Below are 25659 nucleotides of genomic sequence, written 5' to 3'. Positions count from 1 at the left end.
CCCCCCTGGGATTTCCGCCTATGATGAGTGGTGGTGTCCCGTCCTCCCAGGCCGTTGGCATGGTGCAGGAACAGATAGGATCAAAGTAGTGGAATGGGGGTAGTGGGTTTTAATCAGTGGTGGTGTCCTGTCCTCCCAGGCCGTTGGCATGGTGCAGGAACAGATAGGATCAAAGTAGTGGAATGGGGTAGTGGGTTTTAATGAGTGGTGGTGTCCTGTCCTCCCTGGCCGTTGGCATGGTGCAGGAACAGATAGGATCAAAGTAGTGGAATGGGGGTAGTGGGTTTTAATGAGTGTAGGTGATGGTGTCTAGGGCGCTATTTCAATTTCTTAGAGGAACAGGAATAATAAAGATAATTTAATGTAGGTAGGCTGTGACTGGCCTCACACTCCAGTACAGTAGGTGGCGATGTAAACATCTAAAAGTTGGATGCGATCCGCCAGAAGTAGAAGAAGAAGAATCAGCTCTTTCACTGTGTCACTTTTTTCGTCATGGCAGCTACCACCTGGGAAGACTCCGTCAAAAGTTTGAAAGGTGTGATTTTAGACATGTGCGGCGTGTTATATGATGCCGGAGAAGACGGCGGCTCTCCAATTCCAGGCTCCGTAGAAGCGGTGAAAAGGTGAGGAGGTTAGGTTGGCTTCTAGGTAGAGCTGTACCCAATGGCATTCAGAGGACGGACACTGTTTCGGGACAGTGGGTCCGAGTGAAAACATATTAACTAGACTCCTTCAGATAGAAATGTTACATGTTCTAATCTAATAATTTACATGCCTGAACGGGGCAAATCTATTGCCGACCGGCAGCCAGCAGTGAAGCGGCCGTGTGGTTGTTCTTTTTTGGGATTGATCTCATCAGTTTCTAGCCAACTCTTTTTGAGTTTTCACTCTTTTTCGGGATGGCCGAATCCAGTTGGAAAGCTTCTATTCAAAGTCTTTAGACGTGTGGCGTTTTATAGGTAGAAGCAGTGAGAAAGTGAGGTTTATACATCAGCAACGATGGGGTACAACAATTTAGCCTTTAGATGAAATTCATATTGAAATGTAGCAACAGAACACATGATATACTGCAGAAACAGGAAGCTCTATTACAGTTTATTACATCTCTACAACAGCTATATGACACTTCTATTACATGGGTCGAGTTAGGTTCTGAATGTTGTTTAACTATGGAATGGGGTGTCTCAGTGTGAGTCTGGTTTTGGATCAGTCTGTGTAACCTAATGTCAAACATTCAAAACTGGTGGCAAGATTGCTCCAGAGCTGTTACTCACTGAAGCACTGAATACATTATTTCTACAATCCAATAAAATACCAAATAAATGCAATGTGTAAACGTGCAGATCAGTTGAATGTCCTTTCGGGGACGACGCATGCATAGATTCATTGTAGCCTAATGATTGGATTTGTTTCTATTTCTTTACTGGGGTTGTTTTTTGGTTCAGAGTCAAGTAGAGAATGTGGTTTTACTGTATCTGTTCTGCAGTCTACCAAGGTTATAATTTCAACCCTATTAGTAATGTATCTGTTCTGCAGTCTACCAAGGTTATAATATCAACCCTATTAGTAATGTATCTGTTCTGCAGTCTACCAAGGTTATAATATCAACCCCTATTAGTAATGTATCTGTTCTGCAGTCTACCAAGGTTATAATATCAACCCTATTAGTAATGTATCTGTTCTGCAGTCTACCAAGGTTATAATATCAACCCTATTAGTAATGTATCTGTTCTGCAGTCTACCAAGGTTATAATTTCAACCCTATTAGTAATGTATCTGTTCTGCAGTCTACCAAGGTTATAATTTCAACCCTATTAGTAATGTATCTGTTCTGCAGTCTACCAAGGTTATAATATCAACCCCTATTAGTAATGTATCTGTTCTGCAGTCTACCAAGGTTATAATTTCAACCCTATTAGTAATGTATCTGTTCTGCAGTCTACCAAGGTTATAATTTCAACCCTATTAGTAATGTATCTGTTCTGCAGTCTACCAAGGTTATAATATCAACCCTATTAGTAATGTATCTGTTCTGCAGTCTACCAAGGTTATAATATCAACCCCTATTAGTAATGTATCTGTTCTGCAGTCTACCAAGGTTATAATATCAACCCTATTAGTAATGTATCTGTTCTGCAGTCTAACAAGGTTATAATATCAACCCCTATTAGTACAGTAAACTCACCTGGACTTACTCCCAGCAGGTGTATGGAGGAATAGTATCCTTGATTAAAACGGAAGAACTCCAACCCACTGGTAATCAAACCTCATCCCATGGATACATTTGCATAGCGCATATAAGGAAGTGTTTGGCGAATGAGATTAATGAGGTTATCAAAATGTCTTGATTAAATCCCATAACGCAAAAACATTTTTTTATAATTTTACATTCGACTTGTCTTTTCATACTATCACTGACTGTGTTGAGGAACATTTCCTGACTATGACTTGAGATATGTGGTTGTCTCACCTAGCTAATTTAGGATGAATACACTTACTGTAAATGGCTCTGGATAAAGAACATCTGCCAAATAACAAAAAAATGTTAAATGTAAAAAATGATTATGTCAAAATCTTTCTCCATACAGGCTAAAGGCCTCGGATCTGCAGCTGCGTTTCTGTACCAACGAGACCCAGGCCACACGGGAGGTGTTTGTAGCCGAGCTGCAGAGGATGGGCTTTGATATCTCTGTGTGTGAGGTGTTCTCCCCAGCCCCGGCTGCCGTGGCTGTCCTGAAGGAGAGGGGGCTACGACCCCACCTGCTGGTCTACAATGGTAATGAATTCATCATGTTAATGATTTTTAAATCTAACTTTTTATTTATTAACTAGGCAAGTCAGTTTCAGAACAAATTCTTATTTACAATGACGGGCCTACACTGGCCAAACCTAGACGACGCTGGGCCAATTGTGCGTCGCCCTATGGGACTCCCAATCACGGCCGGTTGTGATACAGCCTGGAATTGAACCAAGGTGTCTACAGTGATGCCTCGAGCACTGAGATGGAGTGCCTTAGACTGCTGTGCCACTCGGGAGACCCCAAATGATGTTTATTGTACATTAAGAGAATCGTTCCACAGCTCACAAGTTTCATACACACTCAGTTACTCTTACCTAGCCTGGTTCTAAGTTACCCTGTCATTTGTTCTTCCTGATTCTGCCTCCCTGTGTGACTTTAGGAAGGCTACCCAGAGTGTTGTCATCTTCAACGTCCCCTCCTGGTATGAGGGAACCCCTCAGTCCGGAACAGGAGTAAACTGGCACACGTAGTCAGGGCAGATCTAGTCGGCAACAAACAGCTACAACTCCCTGGAACTTTACACACAGAACCTCACAAGGAAAGCAACCCGGGTCTTCAATGACCACAGCCACTAACTGCAAGCATCCTTCAATATGCTGCCGTCTGGTCGGAGACTAGGGTTGAATTGCGGGAACCCACTTACCCGGATTTACTGCCTAAAACCACTCCCCTTTTCCCGGGATAAATCACTGAGATCCTAAATAAGTTCCTGAACTGACATGAACATGCTCAATGTCTGTGTTCTTATGTCTGTTCTCCTTTTAATGGAAGACAATTTTCCATTCTGTGTTACTTAATGGATAATAAAGTTTTTTTGAATGTTGTTTGAATTTGTCTGTTTCTATGCAAAGTGATCATGTATACTGTGTTTGTTTGGTTCGTTCCAGGTGTCCTCCCTGAGTTCGACAGTGTTGAGAAGACCAACCCAAACTGTGTTGTCATAGGAGACGCAGCAGAGAAGTTCTCCTACCGGAACCTCAACGATGCCTTCAGAGTTCTCATAGCGCTGGAGAAACCAGTACTGTTCTCTCTGGGCCGAGGGTAGGTGCAGTCATACACACACTATACACACTCATTTACCCCCTTTATTCTCGGATAATAATGCTATTATCGTGTAGTAACAACCCAGTAATAAAGGCCTGATTTATTCAGAAAGATATTCCTGCAGCTCTACTTTAACCCTGAGGTCCACTGTGTGATCTTTATAGGAAGTTACCTTCAGCTCTACTTTAACCCTGAGGTCCACTGTGTGATCTTTATATGTAGTTACCTTCAGCTCTACTTTAACCCTGAGGTCCACTGTGTGATCTTTATAGGAAGTTACCTTCAGCTCTACTTTAACCCTGAGGTCCACTGTGTGATCTTTATAGGTAGTTACCTTCAGCTCTACTTTAACCCTGAGGTCCACTGTGTGATCTTTATAGGAAGTTACCTTCAGCTCTACTTTAACCCTGAGGTCCACTGTGTGATCTTTATAGGTAGTTACCTTCAGCTCTACTTTAACCCTGAGGTCCACTGTGTGATCTTTATAGGAAGTTACCTTCAGCTCTACTTTAACCCTGAGGTCCACTGTGTGATCTTTATAGGTAGTTACCTTCAGCTCTACTTTAACCCTGAGGTCCACTGTGTGATCTTTATAGGTAGTTACCTTCAGCTCTACTTTAACCCTGAGGTCCACTGTGTGATCTTTATAGGAAGTACTACAAAGAGGACGATGGCTTGAAACTGGATGTTGGGGTTTACATGAAGGCATTGGAGGTGGGTGGTTTTATGCTACACACACAGAGTTGGTGAGTTTTAAAAATATATATATTTTATTTTTGCATTTTCCAATTATGAACATTCAAAACAAAAATGAAAATATATTAGACAACAATATGACAAAGTGACAGTAACAGACGAGCGTATAAAATAATTATAATTATATATATACAAAAATACAATAATTAATAAACTCACCTATTATTTTTTTTAAATTTGTATTTATTTTTAAGTCAAAGCCCGTTGATATCTCCCCCAGACCTTTGTGGGAACTTGTAGTCATCTCTGTTTGTCAACGGTCTTTGTGTTTCTCTCCATCAGTATGCCTGTGATGTAGAAGCTGAGGTCATTGGGAAGCCAGACCCCATGTTCTTTCAGAAAGTTCTGGATGACATGGGGATTCAGTCACACCAGGTAGGTTTTAAAAACAAATCCAGCGCATATACATTCATTTAATAAGGATTCTGAGCTATCCTCCTCCCTCTCTCTGTCTCTCTCTCTCTCTCTCTCTGTCTCTCTCTCTCTCTGTCTCTCTCTCTCTCTCTCTCTGTCTGTCTGTCTGTCTGTCTGTCTGTCTGTCTGTCTGTCTGTCTGTCTGTCTGTCTGTCTGTCTGTCTGTCTGTCTGTCTGTCTGTCTGTCTGTCTGTCTGTCTGTCTGTCTGTCTGTCTGTCTGTCTGTCTGTCTGTCTCTGTGCCTGTCTGTCTGTCTGTCTGTCTGTCTGTCTGTCTGTCTGTCTGTCTGTCTGTCTGTCTGTCTGTCTGTCTGTCTGTGTCTCTGTCTCTGTCTCTGTCTCTGTCTCTCTCTCAGACTCTGATGATTGGTGACGATCTGGTGAATGATGTGGGCGGGGCGCAACACTGTGGAATGAAGGGTGTCCAAGTGAGGACAGGAAAATACAGGTAGGTGTTTGTTTATGTATGTTGACGTCCGTATGTTTGGCTTCACATCGTTGAAATGAATGCAGGCAGAAACCAACTGTCCCATCAACGACCACAAGAGGACAGTCTAACACTACAATAACTGCAAAAGGCTATCTCTTTTACTATAGGCCTGTTTTACCTCCATTTTTAGGGGCATTTTCCTGGACACAGATTAAGTCTAAGGACTAAAAATACTATTTTCGATGGAGAGTCCCCATTGAGAACTTTTTGGTCCAAGGTTTACTCTGTGTCTGTGAAACTGACCATTAGAGTTTTGTTTATTTCATTAAGAAGATGCTGAAAATATCTTTATGTTATCCAAATGTTAAATACAGCTCTGCCACAATCCCATCCATACTCTTCCCCTTTTAGGATGATTTATGAGTCTGTAGTCTGACTAGATTACTGCTACCTCTGTATTAGTCTGTAGCCTGACTAGATTACTGCTACCTCTCTGTATTAGTCTGTAGTCTGACTAGATTACTGCTACCTCTGTATTAGTCTGTAGTCTGACTAGATTACTGCTACCTCTCTGTATTAATCTGTAGCCTGACTAGATTACTGCTACCTCTCTGTATTAGTCTGTAGTCTGACTAGATTACTGCTACCTCTCTGTATTAGTCTGTAGTCTGACTAGATTACTGCTACCTCTCTGTATTAGTCTGTAGCCTGACTAGATTACTGCTACCTCTCTGTATTAGTCTGTAGCCTGACTAGATTACTGCTACCTCTCTGTATTAGTCTGTAGTCTGACTAGATTACTGCTACCTCTCTGTATTAGTCTGTAGCCTGACTAGATTACTGCTACCTCTCTGTATTAGTCTGTAGCCTGACTAGATTACTGCTACCTCTCTGTATTAGTCTGTAGTCTGACTAGATTACTGCTACCTCTGTATTAATCTGTAGTCTGACTAGATTACTGCTACCTCTCTGTATTAGTCTGTAGTCTGACTAGATTACTGCTACCTCTCTGTATTAGTCTGTAGTCTGACTAGATTACTGCTACCTCTCTGTATTAGTCTGTAGTCTGACTAGATTACTGCTACCGACCATTCCTTCGACCTCATGGCTTGGTTTTTGCTCTGACATGCGCTGTCAACTGTGGAACCTACCAGTCGAATGTTTTGACCTACTCATTCAAGGGTTTTTCTTTATTTTTACTATTTTCTACATTGTAGAATAACAGTGAAGACATCAAAACTATGAAATAACACATATGGAAGAGTGCAAAGCTGTCATTAAGGCAAAGGTTGGCTACTTTGAAGAATATAAAATATAACATTTATTTTGATTTGTTTAACACTTTTTTGGTTACTACATGATTCCATATGTGTTATTTCATAGTTGTGATGTCTAAACTGTTATTCTACAATGTAGAAAATAGTAAAAATAAAGAAAAACCCTTGAATGAGTAGGTGTCCAAACTTTTGACTGGTACTGTACAACACAGGGCCCCAGGACAGTCAGCCACACAACACAGGGCCCCAGGACAGTCAGCCATACAACACAGGACCCCAGGACAGTCAGCCACACAACACAGGACAGTCAGCCACACAACACAGGACCCCAGGACAGTCAGCCACACAACACAGGACCCCAGGACAGTCAGCCACACAACACAGGACCCCAGGACAGTCAGCCACACAACACAGGACCCCAGGACAGTCAGCCACACAACACAGGACCCCAGGACAGCCAGCCATACAACACAGGACCCCAGGACAGTCAGCCACACAACACAGGACCCCAGGACAGTCAGCCACACAACACAGGACCCCAGGACAGTCAGCCATACAACACAGGGCCCCAGGACAGTCAGCCACACAACACAGGACCCCAGGACAGTCAGCCATACAACACAGGACCCCAGGACAGTCAGCCACACAACACAGGACCCCAGGACAGTCAGCCACACAACACAGGACCCCAGGACAGTCAGCCACACAACACAGGACCCCAGGACAGCCAGCCATACAACACAGGACCCCAGGACAGTCAGCCACACAACACAGGACCCCAGGACAGTCAGCCACACAACACAGGACCCCAGGACAGTCAGCCATACAACACAGGGCCCCAGGACAGTCAGCCACACAACACAGGACCCCATGACAGTCAGCCATACAACACAGGACCCCAGGACAGTCAGCCACACAACACAGGACCCCAGGACAGTCAGCCACACAACACAGGACCCCAGGACAGTCAGCCACACAACACAGGACCCCAGGACAGTCAGCCACACAACACAGGGCCCCAGGACAGTCAGCCATACAACACAGGACCCCAGGACAGTCAGCCATACAACACAGGACCCCAGGACAGTCAGCCACACAACACAGGGCCCCAGGACAGTCAGCCACACAACACAGGGCCCCAGGACAGTCAGCCACACAACACAGGGCCCCAGGACAGTCAGCCACACAACACAGGGCCCCAGGACAGTCAGTCACACAACACAGGACCCCAGGACAGTCAGCCATACAACACAGGACCCCAGGGGAGTCCGTCACACAACCAACACAACAACATCTATATTGGTTTTACATATTATACTGTATATAGATTTTATATATTTTTTTTATTTGAGTTTATCTTTTATTTTCTGTACTTTGAGATGTATTCTTGTATAATGAACGGTATTATACCCCCCACTGGGTTAGCCTGGTCTCCGAGTCCCCCCACTGGGTTAGCCTGGTCTAAGAGTCCCCCACTGGGTTAGTCTGGTCTCCGAGTCCCCCCACTGGGTTAGCCTGGTCTCCGAGTCCCCCCACTGGGTTAGCCTGGTCTCCGAGTCCCCCCACTGGGTTAGCCTGGTCTAAGAGTCCCCCACTGGGTTAGCCTGGTCTAAGAGTCCCCCCACTGGGTTAGCCTGGTCTAAGAGTCCCACTGGTTCAACAGTGAAAGGGAGACTCCGGGATGCTGGCCTTAACGGCAGAGTTCCTCTGTCCAGTGTCTGTGTTCTTTTGCCCATCTTAATCTTTTGTTTTTATTGGCCAGTCTGAGATATGGCTTTTTCTTTGCAACTCTGCCTAGAAGGCCAGCATTCCGGAGTGGCCTCTTCACTGCTGACGTTGAGACTGGTGTTTTACGGGTAATATTTAATGAAGCTGTCAGTTGAGGAGTGTGTCTCAAACTAGACACTCTAATGTACTTGTTCTCTTGCTCAGTTGTGCACCGGGGCCTCCCACTCCTCTTTCTATTCTGGTTAGAGCACTGTTCTGTGAAGAGAGTAGTACACAGCGTTGTACAAGATCTTCAGTTTCTTGGCAATTTCTCACATGGAATAGCCTTAATTTCTCTGAACAAGAATAGACTGACGAGTTTCAGAAGAAAGGTCTTTGTTTCAGGCCATTTTGAGCCTGTAATCGAACCCTGAAATGCTGATGCTCCAGATACTCAAGTAGTCTAAAGACGGACAGATTTATGCTTTTTAATTAGCACAACCGTTTTCAGCTGTGCTAAAATAATTGCAAAAGGGTTTCTAATGATCAATTAGCCTTTTAAAATGATAAACGTGGATTAGCAAACACAATATGCCATTGGAACACAGGAGTGATGGTTGCTGATAATGGGCCTCTGTACCCCTATGTAGATATTCTATAAAAAAAATCTGCCGTTTCCAGCTACAATAGTCATTTACAACATTAACAATGTCTACACTGTATTTCTGATCAATTTGATGTTATTTTAATGGACAAAAAAATAGTTTTTCTTTCAAAAACAAGGACATTTCTAAGTAAGCCCAAACATTTGAACGGTAGTGTATACACACACACACATACACCCACACACACACACACACACACACACACACACACACACACACACACACACACACACACACACACACACACACAGTGACAAATTGGCACTGATCTGAGCCAAGGGGGGCCGACGGTGTGTTTGTGGCGTCATGTAACTGATGTCCAGAAGGCTGTTCAGCCTCACACAAACACTGTCTGCTACTTTTATTGTGAGTGTGAGACGTGAGATTTAGCCTTGTTTAGCCTTGCATGACCCGTAAATTCTGTGGAGAGCAGGGAACAGCCATAAACCACAGCGAGATGTGGGAAAAGACAGCTGGCTGTCTCCAAGGTTACGTTCCAAATGGAACCCTATTACTTTAGTAGTTCAAAAGTAGTAGTACACTCTCTAGGGGATAGGATGCCATTTGGGACGAGACCAAGTCAACCAGGTGCTGCTCTGTCAGTGCTCTGTCTCAGGCCTTCTGTGTAGTTCCCACCAGACCTTCCAATATGGCTGCTATAACATCCTAAATCTGTTACCAGACCTTCCAATATGGCTGCTATAACATCCTAAATCTGTTACCAGACCTTCCAATATGGCTGCTATAACATCCTAAATCTGTTACCAGACCTTCCAATATGGCTGCTATAACATCCTAAATCTGTTACCAGACCTTCCAATATGGCTGCTATAACATCCTAAATCTGTTACCAGACCTTCCAATATGGCTGCTATAACATCCTAAATCTGTTACCAGACCTTCCAATATGGCTGCTATAACATCCTAAATCTGTTACCAGCCTTCCAATATGGCTGCTATAACATCCTAAATCTGTTACCAGACCTTCCAATATGGCTGCTATAACACCCTAAATCTGTTACCAGACCTTCCAATATGGCTGCTTATAACATCCTAAATCTGTTACCAGACCTTCCAATATGGCTGCTATAACACCGTAAATCTGTTACCAGACCTTCCAATATGGCTGCTATAACACCGTAAATCTGATACCAGACCTTCCAATATGGCTTCTATAACACCGTAAATCTGTTACCAGCCTTCCAATATGGCTGCTATAACATCCTAAATCTGTTACCAGGCCTTCCAATATGGCTGCTATAACATCCTAAATCTGTTACCAGCCTTCCAATATGGCTGCTATAACACCGTAAATCTGTTACCAGACCTTCCAATATGGCTGCTATAACATCCTAAATCTGTTACCAGGCCTTCCAATATGGCTGCTATAACACCGTAAATCTGTTACCAGACCTTCCAATATGGCTGCTATAACATCCTAAATCAGTTACCAGACCTTCCAATATGGCTGCTATAACACCGTAAATCTGTTACCAGACCTTCCAATATGGCTGCTATAACATCCTAAATCTGTTACCAGGCCTTCCAATATGGCTGCTATAACATCCTAAATCTGTTACCAGGCCTTCCAATATGGCTGCTATAACATCCTAAATCTGTTACCAGACCTTCCAATATGGCTGCTATAACACCGTAAATCTGTTACCAGACCTTCCAATATGGCTGCTATAACATCCTAAATCTGTTACCAGACCTTCCAATATGGCTGCTATAACACCGTAAATCTGTTACCAGACCTTCCAATATGGCTGCTATAACACCCTAAATCTGTTACCAGACCTTCCAATATGGCTGCTATAACATCCTAAATCTGTTACCAGACCTTCCAATATGGCTGCTATAACACCCTAAATCTGTTACCAGCCTTCCAATATGGCTGCTATAACATCCTAAATCTGTTACCAGGCCTTCCAATATGGCTGCTATAACATCCTAAATCTGTTAGTAGACCTTCCAATATGGCTGCTATAACATCCTAAATCTTTTACCAGACTTTCCAATATGGCTGCTATAACATCCTAAGTCTGTTACCAGACCTTCCAATATGGCTGCTATAACACCGTAAATATGTTACCAGGCCTTCCAATATGGCTGCTATAACACCGTAAATCTGTTACCAGGCCTTCCAATATGGCTGCCTGCTTCAAATGGCTGTATTGTACCCTACTGAGGGAGAACACGGAGGGAGATAAAAAGTACTTATTCATATCTCCAGCCAGATGTGATATTAATGACCCTGTTCTTGACCTCCTCCTCGTCCTCCTTTGGGGTTATGGAATCATGATGCCAAAAAGCCGATTAGGAAATAAAGGCCATGTTTATGGCTATAAGAAATACGGAATGGAGAAAAAAAACACGCACTTTTTTTTTTTTCTCCCGGTGATGATAAATCCTTGTTTGTCGGAGAACACTTTGTTGTGTGGATGGAATGTTTGGTAGCTAAGTGTAATCCCCCCCTCCTCCTTAACAGATATATGGCTCCATCCTCATAATAGACCAGGCGTAACCCCCCCCTCCTTAACAGATACATGGCTCCAACACTTTGTTGTGTGGATGGAATGTTTGGTAGCTAAGTGTAACCCCCCCCTCCTCCTTAACTGATACATGGCTCCATCCTCATAATAGACCAAGTGTAACCCCCCCCCCCCCTCCTTAACATATACATGGCTCCATCCTCATAATAGACCAAGTGTAACCCCCCCCCTCCTCCTTAACAGATACATGGCTCCATCCTCATAATAGACCAAGAGTACCCCCCCCCCCCCCTCCTTAACAGATACATGGCTCCATCCTCATAATAGACCAAGTGTAACCCCCCCCCCCCTCTCCTTAACAGATACATGGCTCCATCCTCATAATAGACCAAGTGTAACCCCCCTCCTTAACAGATACATGGCTCCATCCTCATAATAGACCAAGTGTAACCCCCCCCTTAACATATACATGGTTCCATCCTCATAATAGACCAAGTGTAACCCCCCCTCCTTAACAGATACATGGCTACATCCTCATAATAGACCAAGTGTAACCCCCCCCTCCTCCTTAACAGATACATGGCTCCATCCTCATAATAGACCAAGTGTAACCCACCCCCAACAGATACATGGCTGCATCCTCATAATAGACCAAGTGTAACCCCCCCAACAGATACATGGCTCCATCCTCATAATAGACCAAGTGTAACCCCCCCCCCCCTCCTCCTTAACAGATACATGGCTCCATCCTCATAATAGACCAAGTGTAACCCCCCCCTCCTCCTTAACATATACATGGCTCCATCCTCATAATAGACCAAGTGTAACCAACCCTCCTCCTTAACAGATACATGGCTCCATCCTCATAATAGACCAAGTGTAACCCCCCCCCCCCCTCCTCCTTAACAGATACATGGCTCCATCCTCATAATAGACCAAGTGTAACCCCCCCCCCTCCTCCTTAACAGATACATGGCTCCATCCTCATAATAGACCAAGTGTAACCCCCCCCTTAACAAATACATGGCTCCATCCTCATAATAGACCAAGTGTAACCCCCCCCCCCCCTTAACAGATACATGGCTCCATCCTCATTATAGACCAAGTGTAACCCCCCCCCTCCTCCTTAACAGATACATGGCTCCATCCTCATTATAGACCAAGTGTAACCCCCCCTCCTTAACAGATACATGGCTCCATCCTCATAATAGACCAAGTGTAACCCCCCCCTCCTTAACAGATACATGGCTCCATCCTCATAATAGACCAAGTGTAACCCCCCCCCCCCCCCTCCTTAACAGATACATGGCTCCATCCTCATAATAGACCAAGTGTAACCCCCCTCCTTAACAGATACATGGCTCCATCCTCATAATAGACCAAGTGTAACCCCCCCCTTAACAGATACATGGCTCCATCCTCATAATAGACCAAGTGTAACCCCCCCCCTCCTTAACAGATACATGGCTCCATCCTCATAATAGACCAAGTGTAACCCCCCCCCCCCTCCTTAACAGATACATGGCTCCATCCTCATAATAGACCAAGTGTAACCCCCCCCCCCCCCTTCTTAACAGATACATGGCTCCATCCTCATAATAGACCAAGTGTAACCCCCCCCCTCCTTAACAGATACATGGCTCCATCCTCATAATAGACCAAGTGTACCCCCCCCTCCTTAACAGATACATGGCTCCATCCTCATAATAGACCAAGTGTAACCTCCCCCCTCCTCCTTAACAGATACATGGCTCCATCCTCATAATAGACCAAGTGTAACCCCTCCCCCCTCCTTAACAGATACATGGCTCCATCCTCATAATAGACCAAGTGTAACCCCCCCCTCCTTAACAGATACATGGCTCCATCCTCATAATAGACCAAGTGTAACCCCCCCTCCTTAACAGATACATGGCTCCATCCTCATAATAGACCAAGTGTAACCTCCCCCCTCCTCCTTAACAGATACATGGCTCCGTCCTCATAATAGACCACGTGTAACCCCCCCAACAGATACATGGCTCCATCCTCATAATAGACCAAGTGTAACCCCCCCTTAACAAATACATGGCTCCATCCTCATAATAGACCAAGTGTAACCCCCCCCCCCCCCCCTTAACAGATACATGGCTACATCCTCATAATAGACCAAGTGTAACCCCCCCCCCCTCCTCCTTAACAGATACATGGCTCCATCCTCATAATAGACCAAGTGTAACCCCCCCTCCTTAACAGATACATGGCTCCATCCTCATAATAGACCAAGTGTAACCAACCCTCCTCCTTAACAGATACATGGCTCCATCCTCATAATAGACCAAGTGTAACCCCCCCTCCTCCTTAACAGATACATGGCTCCATCCTCATAATAGACCAAGTGTAACCCCCCCTCCTTAACAGATACATTAGCTCCATCCTCATAATAGACCAAGTGTAACCCCCCCCCCTCCTTAACAGATACATGGCTCCATCCTCATAATAGACCAAGTGTAACCTCCCCCCTCCTCCTTAACAGATACATGGCTCCGTCCTCATAATAGACCACGTGTAACCCCCCCCCCCTTAACAGATACATGGCTCCTTCCTCATAATAGACCACGTGTAACCCCCCCAACAGATACATGGCTCCATCCTCATAATAGACCAAGTGTAACCCCCCCCTTAACATATACATGGTTCCATCCTCATAATAGACCAAGTGTAACCCCCCCTCCTCCTTAACAGATACATGGCTCCATCCTCATAATAGACCAAGTGTAACCCCCCCTCCTCCTTAACAGATACATGGCTCCATCCTCATAATAGACCAAGTGTAACCCACCCCCAACAGATACAAGGCTGCATCCTCATAATAGACCAAGTGTAACCCCCCCCTCCTTAACAGATACATGGCTCCATCCTCATAATAGACCAAGTGTAACCCCCCCCTCCTCCTTAACATATACATGGCTCCATCCTCATAATAGACCAAGTGTAACCAACCCTCCTCCTTAACAGATACATGGCTCCATCCTCATAATAGACCAAGTGTAACCCCCCCCCCCCCCTCCTCCTTAACAGATACATGGCTCCATCCTCATAATAGACCAAGTGTAACCCCCCTCCTTAACAGATACATTAGCTCCATCCTCATAATAGACCAAGTGTAACCCCCCCCTCCTTAACAGATACATGGCTCCATCCTCATAATAGACCAAGTGTAACCCCCCCCCCCCCTCCTCCTTAACAGATACATGGCTCCATCCTCATAATAGACCAAGTGTAACCCCCCTCCTTAACAGATACATTAGCTCCATCCTCATAATAGACCAAGTGTAACCCCCCCCTCCTTAACAGATACATGGCTCCATCCTCATAATAGACCAAGTGTAACCCCCCCCCCTTAACAGATACATGGCTCCATCCTCATAATAGACCAAGTGTAACCCCCCCTCCTTAACAGATACATGGCTCCATCCTCATAATAGACCAAGTGTAACCCCCCCTCCTTAACAGATACATGGCTCCATCCTCATAATAGACCAAGTGTAACCCCCCCCCCTCCTTAACAGATACATGGCTCCATCCTCATAATAGACCAAGTGTAACCCCCCCCCCCTTAACAGATACATGGCTCCATCCTCATAATAGACCAAGTGTAACCGCCCCCCCCCCCCTCCTTAACAGATACATGGCTCCATCCTCATAATAGACCAAGTGTAACCTCCCCCCTCTTCCTTAACAGATACATGGCTCCATCCTCATAATAGACCAAGTGTAACCCCCCCTCCTCCTTAACAGATACATGGCTCCATCCTCATAATAGACCAAGTGTAACCCCCCCCCCCCCCTCCTCCTTAACAGATACATGGCTCCATCCTCATAATAGACCAAGTGTAATGCCCCCCCCCTTAACAGATATATGGCTCCATCCTCATAATAGACCAAGTTTAACCCCCCCCCCCCCCCTCCTTAACAGATACATGGCTACATCCTCATAATAGACCAAGTGTAACCCCCCCTCCTTAACAGATACATGGCTCCATCCTCATAATAGACCAAATGTAACCCCCCCCCCCCCCCTCCTTAACAGATTCATGGCTCCATCCTCATAATAGACCAAGTGTAACCCCCCCTCCTCCTCAACAGATACATGGCTCCATCCTCATAATAGACCAAGTGTAACCCCCCCCCTCCTTAACAGATACATGGCTCCATCCTCATAATAGACCAAGTGTAACCCCCCCCTCCTCCTTAACATAAACATGGCTCCATCCTCATAATAGACCAAGTGTAACCCCCCCCTCCTTAACAGATACATTGCTCCATCCTCATAATAGACCAAGTGTAACCCCCCTCCCCCTTAACAGATACATGGCTCCATCCTCATAATAGTCCAAGTGTAACCCCCCCCTCCTTAACAGATACATGGTTCCATCCTCATAATAGACCAAGTGTAACCCCCCCTCCTTAACAGATACATGGCTCCATCCTCATAATAGACCAAGTGTAACCCCCCCTCCTCCTTAACAGATACATGGCTCCATCCTCATAATAGACCAAGTGTAACCCCCCCCTTAACAGATACATGGCTCCATCCTGATAATAGACCAAGTGTACCCCCCCCCCCCCTTTAACAGATACATGGCTCCATCCTCATAATAGACCAAGTATACGCCCCCCCCCCCTCCTCAACAGATACATGGCTCCATCCTCATAATAGACCAAGTGTAACGCCCCCCCCTCCTCCTTAACAGATACATGGCTCCATCCTCATAATAGACCAAGTGTAACCCCCCCCTCCTCCTTAACAGATACATGGCTCCATCCTCATAATAGACCAAGTGTACCCGCCCCCCCCCTCTTTAACAGATACATGGCTCCATCCTCATAATAGACCAAGTGTAACCCCCCCCCCCCCCTCCTCCTTAACAGATACATGGCTCCATCCTCATAATAGACCAAGTGTAATGCCCCCCCCCCCCCCCCTTAACAGATATATGGCTCCATCCTCATAATAGACCAAGTTTAACCCCCCCCCCCCTCCTTAACAGATACATGGCTCCATCCTCATAATAGACCAAGTGTAACCCCCCCCTCCTTAACAGATACATGGCTCCATCCTCATAATAGACCAAATGTAACCCCCCCCCCCCCTCCTTAACAGATTCATGGCTCCATCCTCATAATAGACCAAGTGTAACCCCCCCCCCCCCTTAACAGATTCATGGCTCCATCCTCATAATAGACCAAGTCTAACCCCCCCTCCTCCTCAACAGATACATGGCTCCATCCTCATAATAGACCAAGTGTAACCCCCCCCCCCCCCTCCTTAACAGATACATGGCTCCATCCTCATAATAGACCAAGTGTAACCCCCCCCCCTCCTCCTTAACATAAACATGGCTCCATCCTCATAATAGACCAAGTGTAACCCCCCCCCCTCCTTAACAGATACATTGCTCCATCCTCATAATAGACCAAGTGTAACCCCCCCCCCCTTAACAGATACATGGCTCTATCCTCATAATAGACCAAGTGTAACCCCCCCCCCCCCCCTCCTCCTTAACAGATACATGGCTCCATCCTCATAATAGACCAAGTGTAACCCCCCCCTCCTCCTCCTTAACAGATACATGGCTCCATCCTCATAATAGACCAAGTGTAACCCCCCCCCCCTCCTCCTTAACAGATACATGGCTCCATCCTCATAATAGACCAAGTGTAACCCCCCCCCCCCCCCCTCCTCCTTAACAGATACATGGCTCCATCCTCATAATAGACCAAGTGTAATGCCCCCCCCCCCCCCCGTAACAGATATATGGCTCCATCCTCATAATAGACCAAGTTTAACCCCCCACCCCCCTCCTTAACAGATACATGGCTCCATCCTCATAATAGACCAAGTGTAACCCCCCCTCCTTAACAGATACATGGCTCCATCCTCATAATAGACCAAGTATAACCCCCCCCCCTCCTCAACAGATACATGGCTCCATCCTCATAATAGACCAAGTGTAACCCCCCCCCCCTCCTCCTTAACATAAACATGGCTCCATCCTCATAATAGACCAAGTGTAACCCCCCCCCCCCCTTAACAGATACATGGCTCTATCCTCATAATAGACCAAGTGTAACCCCCCCCCCCCCCTCCTCCTTAACAGATACATGGCTCCATCCTCATAATAGACCAAGTGTAACCCCCCCCTCCTCCTCCTTAACAGATACATGGCTCCATCCTCATAATAGACCAAGTGTAACCCCCCCCCCCTCCTTAACAGATACATGGCTCCATCCTCATAATAGACCAAGTGTAACCCCCTCCCTCCTTAACAGATACATGGCTCCATCCTCATAATAGACCAAGTGTAACCCCCCCCCCTTAACAGATACATGGCTCCATCCTCATAATAGCCCAAGTGTAACCCCCCCCCTTAACAGATACATGGCTCCATCCTCATAATAGACCAAGTGTAACCCCCCCCCCCTCCTCCTTAACAGATACATTGCTCCATCCTCATAATAGACCAAGTGTAACCCCCCCCCCCCTCTCCTTAACATATACATGGCTCCATCCTCATAATAGACCAAGTGTAACCCCCCCCCTTAACAGATACATGGCTCCATCCTCATAATAGACCAAGTGTAACCCCCCCCTCCTCCTTAACAGATACATGGCTCCATCCTCATAATAGACCCAATGTAACCCCCCCCCCCCCCCCCTCCTTAACAGATACATGGCTCCATCCTGCATGATTGTCATGCTAGCTAGCCAGTTGGTGGATGCTAGCTGGTGGAGGTGTGATTATCATGCTAGGTTGCTGCTGGAGATGGGATTGTCATGCTAGCTAGCTGGTGGAGGTGAGGATTGTTATCCTAGCTAGCTGGTGGAGGTGGGATTGTTATGCTAGCTAGCTGGTGGAGGTGGGATTGTTATGCTAGCTAGCTGGTGGAGGTGGGATTGTTATGCTAGCTAGCTGGTGGAGGTGGGATTGTCATGCTAACTAGCTGGTGGAGGTGGGATTGTCATGCTAGCTAGCTGGTGGAGGTGGGATTGTTATGCTAGCTAGCTGGTGGAGATGGGATTGTCATGCTAGCTAGCTGGTGGAGGTGGGATTGTCATGCTAGCTAGCTGGTGGAGGTGGGATTGTTATGCTAGCTAGCTGGTGGAGGTGGGATTGTCATGCTAGCTAGCTGGTGGAGGTGGGATTGTTATGCTAGCTAGCTGGTGGAGGTGGGATTGTTATGCTAGCTAGCTGGTGGAGGTGGGATTGTCATGCTAACTAGCTGGTGGAGGTGGGATTGTTATGCTAGCTGGCTGGTGGAGGTGGGATTGTTATGCTAACTAGCTGGTGGAGGTGGGATTGTCATGCTAACTAGCTGGTGGAGGTGGGATTGTCATGCTAGCTAGCTGGTGGAGATGGGATTGTCATGCTAACTAGCAGGCAACTTGCTAATATAATGAGCTACCAAAAGCAAGCAGAGAGAGCGCTCCCACGGGGAAGCTCCTAGGACTGTGTTCTTTTAATGTAGAACAGGTTTGCACTGGGACTCCCAGCAGAGTGCTGGGACATTAGAATACCTCTGAGATCTGACTGCTGATGTTGATACAGAAAATAGCATGGGAACAATCTGATCTGATGAACTCTCCTGTGAACTCTGTTCTACCCTTGCCTTGCATAGCCTTTTCAACTATGTAGCAACATATTGAAACATAGCAGCTGTATGAACTTGCTTAAATTACGTATGACAACCACATATCACAGTAGTTAGTATATTCAGATAGCTAGGTGGGACAACCACATATCACAGTAGTTAGTATATTCAGATAGCTAGGTGGGACAACCACATATTACAGTAGTTAGCATATTCAGATAGCTAGGTGGGACAACCACATATCACAGTAGTTAGTATATTCAGATAGCTAGGTGGGACAACCACATATCCCAGTAGTTAGTATATTCAGATAGCTAGGTGGGACAACCACATATCCCAGTAGTTAGTATATTCAGATAGCTAGGTGGGACAACCACATATCACAGTAGTTAGTATATTCAGATAGCTAGGTGGGACAACCACATATCACAGTAGTTAGTATATTCAGATAGCTAGGTGGGACAACCACATATTACAGTAGTTAGCATATTCAGATAGCTAGGTGAGACAACCACATATTACAGTAGTTAGCATATTCAGATAGCTAGGTGGGACAACCACATATCACAGTAGTTAGCATATTCAGATAGCTAGGTGGGACAACCACATATTACAGTAGTTAGCATATTCAGATAGCTAGGTGAGACAACCACATATTACAGTAGTTAGTATATTCAGATAGCTAGTTGGGACAACCACATATCACAGTAGTTAGCATATTCAGATAGCTAGGTGGGACAACCACATATCACAGTAGTTAGTATATTCAGATAGCTAGGTGGGACAACCACCTATCACAGTAGTTAGTATATTCAGATAGCTAGGCGGGACAACCACATATTACAGTAGTTAGTATATCCAGATAGCTAGGTGGGACAACCACATATCACAGTAGTTAGTATATTCAGATAGCTAGGTGGACAACCACATATTACAGTAGTTAGTATATTCAGATAGCTAGATGAGACAACCACATATTACAGTAGTTAGTATATCCAGATAGCTAGGTGGACAACCACATATCACAGTAGTTAGTATATTCATCTTCAGATAGCTAGGTGGGACAACCACATATCACAGTAGTTAGTATATTCAGATATCTTCAGTCCCATCCCCAGTTTCTAGTCCTATTCCCAGTGCCCAGTCCTAGCCCCAGTTCCCTATCTCAGTCCTAGCCCCAGTTCCCTATCTCAGTCCTATCCCCTATTCCCAGTCATAGCCCCAGTTCCCTATCCCAGTCCTAGCCCCAGTTCCCTATCCCAGTCCTAGCCCAAGTTCCCAGTGCTATTCCCAGTTCCCTATCCCAGTCCTAGCCCCAGTTCCCTATCCCAGTCATAGCCCCAGTTCCCTATCTCAGTCCTATCCCCTATCCCAGTGCTATTCCCAGTTCCCTATCCCAGTGCTAGCCCCAGTCCCAGTCCTATTCCCAGTCCTGTCCCCAGGCCCAGTCCTATTCCCAGTCCTATTCCCAGTCCTATTCCCAGTCCTATTCTCAGTCCCAGTCCTATCCCCAGTCCTATTCTCAGTCCCAGTCCTATCCCCAGTCCTATTCCCAGTCCTGTCCCCAGGCCCAGTCCTATTCCCAGTCCTATTCCCAGTCCTATTCTCAGTCCCAGTCCTATCCACATCCCCAGTCCACAGTCCTATTCCCAGTCCTATTCTCATTCCCAGTCCTATTCTCAGTCGCAGTCCTATTCCCAGTCCTGTCCCCAGGCCAAGTCCTATTCCCAGTCCTACTCTCAGTCCCAGTCCTATCCCTTGTCCCAGTCAGTCCATTACCTCAGCAGTACCAGTACCAGTCAGTCCATTACCTCAGCAGTACCAGTCAGTTCATTACCTCAGCAGTACCAGTCAGTCCATTACCTCAGCAGTACCAGTACCAGTCAGTCCATTACCTCAGCAGTACCAGTCAGTTCATTACCTCAGCAGTACCAGTCAGTCCATTACCTCAGCAGTACCAGTACCAGTCAGTCCATTACCTCAGCAGTACCAGTCAGTCCATTACCTCAGCAGTACCAGTCAGTCCATTACCTCAGCAGTACCAGTCAGTCCATTACCTCAGCAGTGCCAGTCAGTCCATTACCTCAGCAGTACCAGTCAGTCCATTACCTCAGCACTACCAGTACCAGTCAGTCCATTACCTCAGCACTACCAGTACCAGTCAGTCCATTACCTCAGCAGTACCAGTACCAGTCAGTCCATTACCTCAGCACTACCAGTACCAGTCAGTCCATTACCTCAGCAGTGCCAGTCAGTCCATTACCTCAGCAGTACCAGTCAGTCCATTACCTCAGCAGTACCAGTCAGTCCATTACCTCAGCAGTACCAGGCCCAGTCAGTCCATTACCTCAGCAGTACCAGTCAGTCCATTACCTCAGCAGTACCAGTCAGTCCATTACCTCAGCAGTACCAGTACCAGTCAGTCCATTACCTCAGCACTACCAGTACCAGTCAGTCCATTACCTCAGCAGTGCCAGTCAGTCCATTACCTCAGCAGTACCAGGCCCAGTCAGTCCATTACCTCAGCAGTACCAGTCAGTCCATTACCTCAGCAGTACCAGTCAGTCCATTACCTCAGCAGTACCAGGCCCAGTCAGTCCATTACCTCAGCAGTACCAGTCAGTCCATTACCTCAGCAGTACCAGTCAGTCCATTACCTCAGCAGTACCAGTCAGTCCATTACCTTAGCAGTACCACTAACTGCCCTGTCCTGAATACTTTATGCTCATTGACCTGGCTACCCTACATTATTCATGGCAGAGCAGATGACAAAGGCTGCTTAATGAACACACACACACACACACACACACACACACACACACACACACACACACACACACACACACACACACACACACACACACACACACAGGCAGACACACACACACACACACACACACACAGGCAGACACACACACAGACACACACACACACAGGCAGACACACACACACACACACACACACACACACACACACACACACACACAGGCAGACACACACACAGGCAGACAGGCAGACACACATGCATAACTAGGTGAGAGAAGACCAGGGCAGATTTTAAGAAGAGGTGACTTGAGGACAGATAGAGAGAGTGACAGAAGGTGTAATTGTCTCATCACCAACGCTGCTAACACTGTGTGTGTGTGTGTGTGTGTGTGTGTGTGTGTGTGTGAACTCAATCAGGCCACTGGTGGGGGGAAAGGTGAGGGACTGAGGCAGTAATCCTGTCACAGGAGACATAACACCCTGTACACACACACACACAACACCCTGCCCACACACACATAACACCCTGCCCACACACACACACACATAACACCCTGCCCACACACACACACACACATAACACCCTGTACACACACACATAACACCCTGCCCACACACACATAACACCCTGCACACACACACATAACACCCTGCCCACACACACATAACACCCTGCACACACACACATAACACCCTGCCCACACACACATAACACCCTGCCCACACACACACACACATAACACCCTGCCCACACACACACACACATAACACCCTGCCCACACACACACACACACACACATAACACCCTGCCCACACACACACACACACACATAACACCCTGCCCACACACACACACACACACATAACACCCTGCCCACACACACACACATAACACCCTGCCCACACACACACACACATAACACCCTGCCCACACACACATAACACCCGGCCCACACACACATAACACCCTGCCCACACACACATACACACATAACACCCGGCCCACACACACATAACACCCTGCCCACACACACATACACACATAACACCCTGTACACACACAACACCCCATTAGCTGGCCAGCTCACATAACCCTCACATCTCTCAGTGCAGAACACCTGCGGTGACAGAGGAAGGCCCTAAAAATTGTCAGACTCCAGCCACCCCAGTCATAGACTGTTCTCTCTGCTACCGCACGGCAAGCGGTACCGGAACGCCAAGTCTAGGTCCAAGAGGCTTCTAAACAGCTTCTACCCTCAAGCCATAAGACTCCTGAACAGCTAATCAAATGGCTACCCAAACCCCTCTTTACGCTGCTGCTACTCTCTGTTTATTATCTCTGCATAATCACTTTAACTCTACCTACATGTACATATTACCTCAATTACCTCTACTAACTGGTGCCCCAGCACATTGACTCTGTACCGGTACCCCCTGTATATAGCCTCCACATTGACTCTGTACCGTAACACCCTGTATATAGCCTCCACATTGACTCTGTACTGTAACACCCTGTATATAGCCTCCACATTGACTCTGTACCGGTACCCCCTGTATATAGCCTCCACATTGACTCTGTACCGGTACCCCCTGTATATAGCCTCCACATTGACTCTGTACCGGTACCCCCTGTATATAGCCTCCACATTGACTCTGTACCGGTACCCCCTGTATATAGCCTCCACATTGACTCTGTACCGGTACCCCCTGTATATAGCCTACACATTGACTCTGTACCGTAACACCCTGTATATAGCCTCCACATTGACTCTGTACCGGTACCCCCTGTATATAACCTCCACATTGACTCTGTACCGGTACCCCCTGTATATAGCCTCCACATTGACTCTGTACCGGTACCCCCTGTATATAGCCTCCACATTGACTCTGTACCGGTACCCCCTGTATATAGCCTCCACATTGACTCTGTACCGGTACCCCCTGTATATAGCCTCCACATTGACTCTGTACCGGTACCCCCTGTATATAGCCTACACATTGACTCTGTACCGTAACACCCTGTATATAGCCTCCACATTGACTCTGTACCGGTACCCCCTGTATATAACCTCCACATTGACTCTGTACCGGTACCCCCTGTATATAGCCTCCACATTGACTCTGTACCGGTACCCCCTGTATATAGCCTCCACATTGACTCTGTACCGGTACCCCCTGTATATAACCTCACTACTGTTATTTTACTGCTGCTCTTTAATTCTTTTTAAAATTATTCTTTAATTATGTTTTCTGTCTCTCTGTCTGTCTGTCTGTCTGCTGCTCCGTCTCTCTGTCTCTGTCTCTCTGCAGGCCCAGTGATGAGAAGCACCCCACAGTAACAGCTGATGGCTATGTGGACAACCTGGCGGAGGCTGTGGAAACCATCCTGAAGCTCCGGGGCCAGTGAGGAGAGGACCAGGAAGAACCACCTTCACCACCACAATACACCACACACACACAACTACTTACTCTAGTACGATCTGACAACAGGGAGTAACCCACTAACATAGAGAGCCATGGTGAGATAGAGCCAAGATGGAGGAGATAGAATAACACAGTCTTAGAGGAGATAGAGCCATGTTGGATCCAAGATGGAGGAGACAGAAGAACACAGTCTTAGAGGAGATAGAGCCATGTTGGAGCCAAGATGGAGGAGATAGAGCCATGTTGGAGCCAAGATGGAGGAGATAGAAGAACACAGTCTTAGAGGAGATAGAGCCATGTTGGAGCCAAGATGGAGGAGATGGAAGAACACAGTCTTAGAGGAGATAGAGCCAAGATGGAGGAGATAGAAGAACAGTCTTAGAGGAGATAGAGCCAAGATGGAGGAGATGGAAGAACACAGTCTTAGAGGAGATGGAGGAGATGGAAGAACACAGTCTTAGAGGAGATAGAGCCATGTTGGAGCCAAGATGGAGGAGATGGAAGAACACAGTCTTAGAGGAGATAGAGCCAAGATGGAGGAGATAGAAGAACAGTCTTAGAAGAGATAGAGCCAAGATGGAGGAGATGGAAGAACACAGTCTTAGAGGCGATAGAGCCATGTTGGAGCCAAGATGGAGGAGATGGAAGAACACAGTCTTAGAGGAGATAGAGCCAAGATGGAGGAGATGGAAGAACACAGTCTTAGAGGAGATAGAGCCATGTTGGAGCCAAGATGGAGGAGATGGAAGAACACAGTCTTAGAGGAGATAGAGCCAAGATGGAGGAGATAGAAGAACACAGTCTTAGAGGAGATAGAGCCATGGAGGAGATGGAAGAACACAGTCTTAGAGAAGATAGAGCCATGTTGGAGCCAAGATGGAGGAGATGGAAGAACACAGTCTTAGAGAAGATAGAGCCATGTTGGAGCCAAGATGGAGGAGATAGAAGAACACAGTCTTAGAGGAGATAGAAGTTAATAACCTCATGGTCAGAGGACAGCTAGTTAGGTAAGTTAATAACCTCATGGTCAGAGGGCAGCTAGTTAGGTAAGTTATTAACCTCATGGTCAGAGGGCAGCTAGTTAGGTAAGTTAATAACCTCATGGTCAGAGGGTAGCTAGTTAGGTAAGTTAATAACCTCATGGTCAGAGGGTAGCTAGTTAGGTAAGTTAATAACCTCATGGTCAGAGGGTAGCTAGTTAGGTAAGTTAATAACCTCATGGTCAGAGGACAGCTAGTTAGGTAAGT

General features: G+C 46.3%; 1 protein-coding gene across 1 annotated transcript; it reads left to right on the top strand.

The window, feature by feature from the left end:
• Positions 1-438: 438 nt before the first annotated feature.
• On the top strand, positions 439-25256 carry LOC106592890 (phospholysine phosphohistidine inorganic pyrophosphate phosphatase). Its single transcript, XM_082978778.1, has 7 exons — positions 439-623; positions 2589-2776; positions 3688-3841; positions 4495-4558; positions 4883-4975; positions 5370-5461; positions 24299-25256. Exons 1-7 carry the CDS (start codon positions 493-495, stop codon positions 24393-24395), a joined length of 819 nt encoding a protein of 272 aa, XP_082834904.1. The 5' UTR covers positions 439-492; the 3' UTR covers positions 24396-25256.
• The last annotated feature ends 403 nt before the right edge of the window (positions 25257-25659 follow it).

Source organism: Salmo salar, chromosome 01 (genome assembly GCF_965601325.2).
Source record: "Salmo salar chromosome 01, fSalSal1, whole genome shotgun sequence".
Classification (NCBI taxonomy): domain Eukaryota; kingdom Metazoa; phylum Chordata; class Actinopteri; order Salmoniformes; family Salmonidae; genus Salmo; species Salmo salar.
This window is presented reverse-complemented; position numbering and strand designations above follow the sequence as displayed.

Excerpts from the sequence above, each read along its gene's own strand:
- LOC106592890 (XM_082978778.1), top strand. The coding sequence starts at position 493 with ATGGCAGCTACCACCTGGGAAGACTCCGTCAAAAGTTTGAAAGGTGTG. Across the intron at positions 4,559-4,882 it reads TTTACATGAAGGCATTGGAG|TATGCCTGTGATGTAGAAGC; the intron begins GTGGGTGGTTTT and ends TCTCTCCATCAG. Across the intron at positions 4,976-5,369 it reads TGGGGATTCAGTCACACCAG|ACTCTGATGATTGGTGACGA; the intron begins GTAGGTTTTAAA and ends TCTCTCTCTCAG.